At 60.6% G+C, this 3266-nt stretch overlaps 1 protein-coding gene across 3 annotated transcripts; it reads left to right on the top strand.

Annotated features, from left to right (window-relative positions):
• Positions 1-795: 795 nt before the first annotated feature.
• Positions 796-2749, top strand: HOXD8 (homeobox D8). 3 transcript variants are annotated; one of them, XM_074910731.1, is made up of 3 exons: positions 796-918; positions 1201-1348; positions 1930-2749. In XM_074910731.1, the coding sequence occupies exons 1-3, from the start codon at positions 796-798 to the stop codon at positions 2223-2225; spliced, it is 567 nt and encodes a 188-aa protein (XP_074766832.1). In that variant the 3' UTR covers positions 2226-2749. The 3 variants fall into 3 exon arrangements, with proteins under 3 accessions (XP_074766832.1, XP_074766830.1, XP_074766831.1); XM_074910729.1 differs by having other exon boundaries at positions 796-1348; XM_074910730.1 differs by having other exon boundaries at positions 796-1348; positions 1933-2749.
• The last annotated feature ends 517 nt before the right edge of the window (positions 2750-3266 follow it).

A 3266-nucleotide genomic window follows, 5' to 3' on the forward strand; every position in this document is an offset into this window, starting at 1 on the left:
TTTCCATTAAGTATCAATTAACCTGGAGCCTCAGCCATGCGTGCACGGCGTCAAGGGTAAATGTGCATCTCATTTCCCAGCGCTCCGCTCGCCTGCGAGGAAATGCCCCGGAGGGCCCGCGGGCACTGGGGCCCTCCCGCCGCACGCTGCCGCCCTTCGGACCCCCCAGCTGTCCTCGCCGGCGCCCCCAGGTCCCTCGGCGGGGCTCTGCCCGCCCCGGCCGGCGGTGCAGGCCGCTCTGCACTGCTCAGCCGCGGCCCTGAGCTCGGGGCAGCGCGGCCGGGGCGGGCCGGGCGGCGTGGCCCCGGGCAGCGCGCCCGCGGTTATCGCGCGGGATCTGCACGGCCGCCTCGCCCCTGCGCGGCGGGGGTATCGGCGGCTCCTGGCGAGCGCGCACCGACGGGGGGAGCGGGGGTGCCGTGGCCGGGGTGGATCCGGGCAGGGCTGGGCCGGGTTTTTTTCTCGCCTGAGGAGCGGCACATGTAAACTGAAGCCAAAAGTCCCCCCTGAGCTCATGAGCGTGTGTGTGTGTGTGTGTGTGTGTGCGCGCGCGTGTGCGTGCGCGGGCTGCTGTGTGCCTAATAGGAAATAGTAAAAGCAGTGAGGCAGGTCATTTTGGGAGCGATTATATTCCAGTCCTGGTCACCACATACACGGAGAGCAGGAGCGGGGAGAGCACGGGCGAGCGGCGGCGGCGGCATGAGCGCGGCGTAGAGGCACCGGCGGCGGCGGCGGCGGCGGGAGCAGCGCCCCGTGCCCGCGCCCGCGCCCCCGCCCGCCGCTGCCCCCTCCCCGATGAGCTCCTACTTTGTCAACCCGCTCTACTCCAAGTACAAGGCGGCGGCGGCGGCGGCGGCGGCGGCGGCGGCGGGGGAGCCCATCAATCCCCCGTACTACGACTGTCACTTCGCGCCCGAGGTGAGCGGCCGCCACGCCGCCGCCGCCGCCGCCGCCGCTGCCGCTGCCCTGCTCTACGGGAACGGCGCGGCCGCCGGCGGCTTCCCGCACCCCGCGCCCGGCGGGGCGGGGGGCGGCGGCGGCGGCGCGGCCGCGGACTTTTACCACCCGGCCGGGGGGAGCCCCACGGCCGCCTACCAGCCGCCTCCTCCTCCCCCCGCCGCGCCTCCGCCTCCTGCCCCCTGCAGCGGGGTTACCTGTCACGGGGAGCCCGCTAAATTTTACGGATACGATAACTTACAGAGACAGCAGATTTTTACGACACAGCAAGAGGCCGAGCTGGTACAATATCCTGACTGTAAATCGTCCAGTGCTAATATTGGCGAGGAACCAGACCACTTAAATCAGAGCTCGTCTCCTGCTCAAATGTTTCCCTGGATGAGACCACAAGGTTGGATGCAGTCAAAAATTTGCTTCCATCTCACGTCTGAGTTTGAAACTTTCTTTTCCTCCTCCCGCTTCTTTCTCGCTGCCTCTCGCTCCCTGCCTCTGCCTCCCTCGCTCCCCCCCTCTCTCCCCGCGATTCCTATCACCGCGGTGGCTTGCGATAATAAAGCGATACAGTGAGCCAACAGAAAGCTCTGCAGAAGGCGGCTGTCACCCCAAGAGTAGCCTTAAAGTCGCCTCTCGGACATAGCGGCGCAGGGGACACGCTCGCCCGGCTCCCTGAGCGGGAAGGGCGCGAGGCCGGGGGGGGGCCGCTTGCCAGATAATAAAGTGACCCCGTAAACTCGGCCCCGTAAACACCGACGCGGGGGGAGAGCTGAGGCCCTTCGTGCAGCTGCTATCGCTGTTTTTCCCGCACTCGTGGGTAAAGCTCTAGGCTCCTCCGTGCCCCCCGCTTTCTCTCCCTGCCTTTCTGGGGGGCTTCTCTCGAGGGATTTCCAGGGGGACCCGAGCCCCCGCTCTCTGCCTGCGCCTTGTTTTGAACGACCACACCAACCTGCAAAACCCTGTTTTTGTTTTACACAGCAGCACCGGGTAGGAGGAGAGGAAGACAAACATACAGCCGATTCCAGACTCTAGAGCTGGAAAAGGAGTTCCTCTTTAACCCCTATCTGACCAGGAAGAGGAGGATCGAGGTGTCCCACGCACTAGGACTCACCGAGAGGCAGGTAAAGATCTGGTTTCAGAACAGGAGGATGAAATGGAAAAAAGAGAACAACAAGGACAAATTCCCCGCTTCCAGACAGGAGGGAAAGGAAGGGGAGGCCAAAAAGGAAGCACATGATCTGGAAGAAGACAGAGCTGAAGGCCAGACGAATTAAATTTTGCCCTAAAAGCCTTTGTGTTAGGCTATCAAAAATAACCAGCGCCATAGCCCGACATCTCGGCCCGTTTCCCCCTGTACGTGGTCCTGCCGTGGGACGAGTGACCCCGTATCCCTCCGCTTGACATTTTTCTGCTTCGGGTGCTTCAGTTGTTTGTGGTTTTGTTTTGGGTTTTGTTTTTAACCGTATCCGGAACAATCTCTAGATTTAACAGTTCATCTACTTCTTTTGAAAATTTGATACAGAGTTTGTAGCAATACATTTCTAATTATATATATAAATATATATTTTTTTTTCAATCTTAAAAGACGGTGATTGCGGGAAACGACATAAACTTCCTAATAATAAATACCAATAAGCAAGACATTTAACGATGCTTTATTAATCAAGACAAGTGCACTTGTACTATTTTAATTCTTGTTCTTATGTTGAGTAAATTAAATAAATTTAATAAATTTGAAGAAAATATCTTAGAAATATATTTAACCTTTTGCTATTGATATTTGATTAAAATAAACCGAATTTATTCAAATATAAAATGTATCAGCTTCCTGATATCCTTTTTGGAATCCACTCCTCCAATAACCCTTAGAGCCTCTCCGCGTCTGGACTAACTATCCCCTGCGCCTTTCCGACGTCCTTCCCCCGATGCCGGGTGTTTCCGCGGGGTCAGGGAATGGCACATTGGGTACAAACCCTGGCTCCCTGCCGCCTGCACACCCTGCTCCGCCACCGCCATTTCGGGGGCCACCGGCCACGGGCTCTGCGGGGCCGCGGTCGAAGCAGCGACCAGCGGGGACTGCGGCCCCACCTGCGGGCTGAGCCCACGCTGCGGCCCGGCCCTGTCAGCCCCCTCGACGTGGCGCTGCCTTCGTCTTTTCCTGAGCCCCCCGGGCGGGTGGGCTGCGGGGCGGGGGGGGGCACTGCCGGCACACGCGGCCCTGTACCCCGGGGAGCCGCGCGCTGCCGGCCCGGCTGGGGGGGACGGGCCCGGGGCACACGCCGGGCCCCCGCCGGCCCCGGGGGCTGCTCCCACCC

Source organism: Athene noctua, chromosome 7 (assembly GCF_965140245.1).
Source record: "Athene noctua chromosome 7, bAthNoc1.hap1.1, whole genome shotgun sequence".
Classification (NCBI taxonomy): Eukaryota; Metazoa; Chordata; class Aves; order Strigiformes; family Strigidae; genus Athene; species Athene noctua.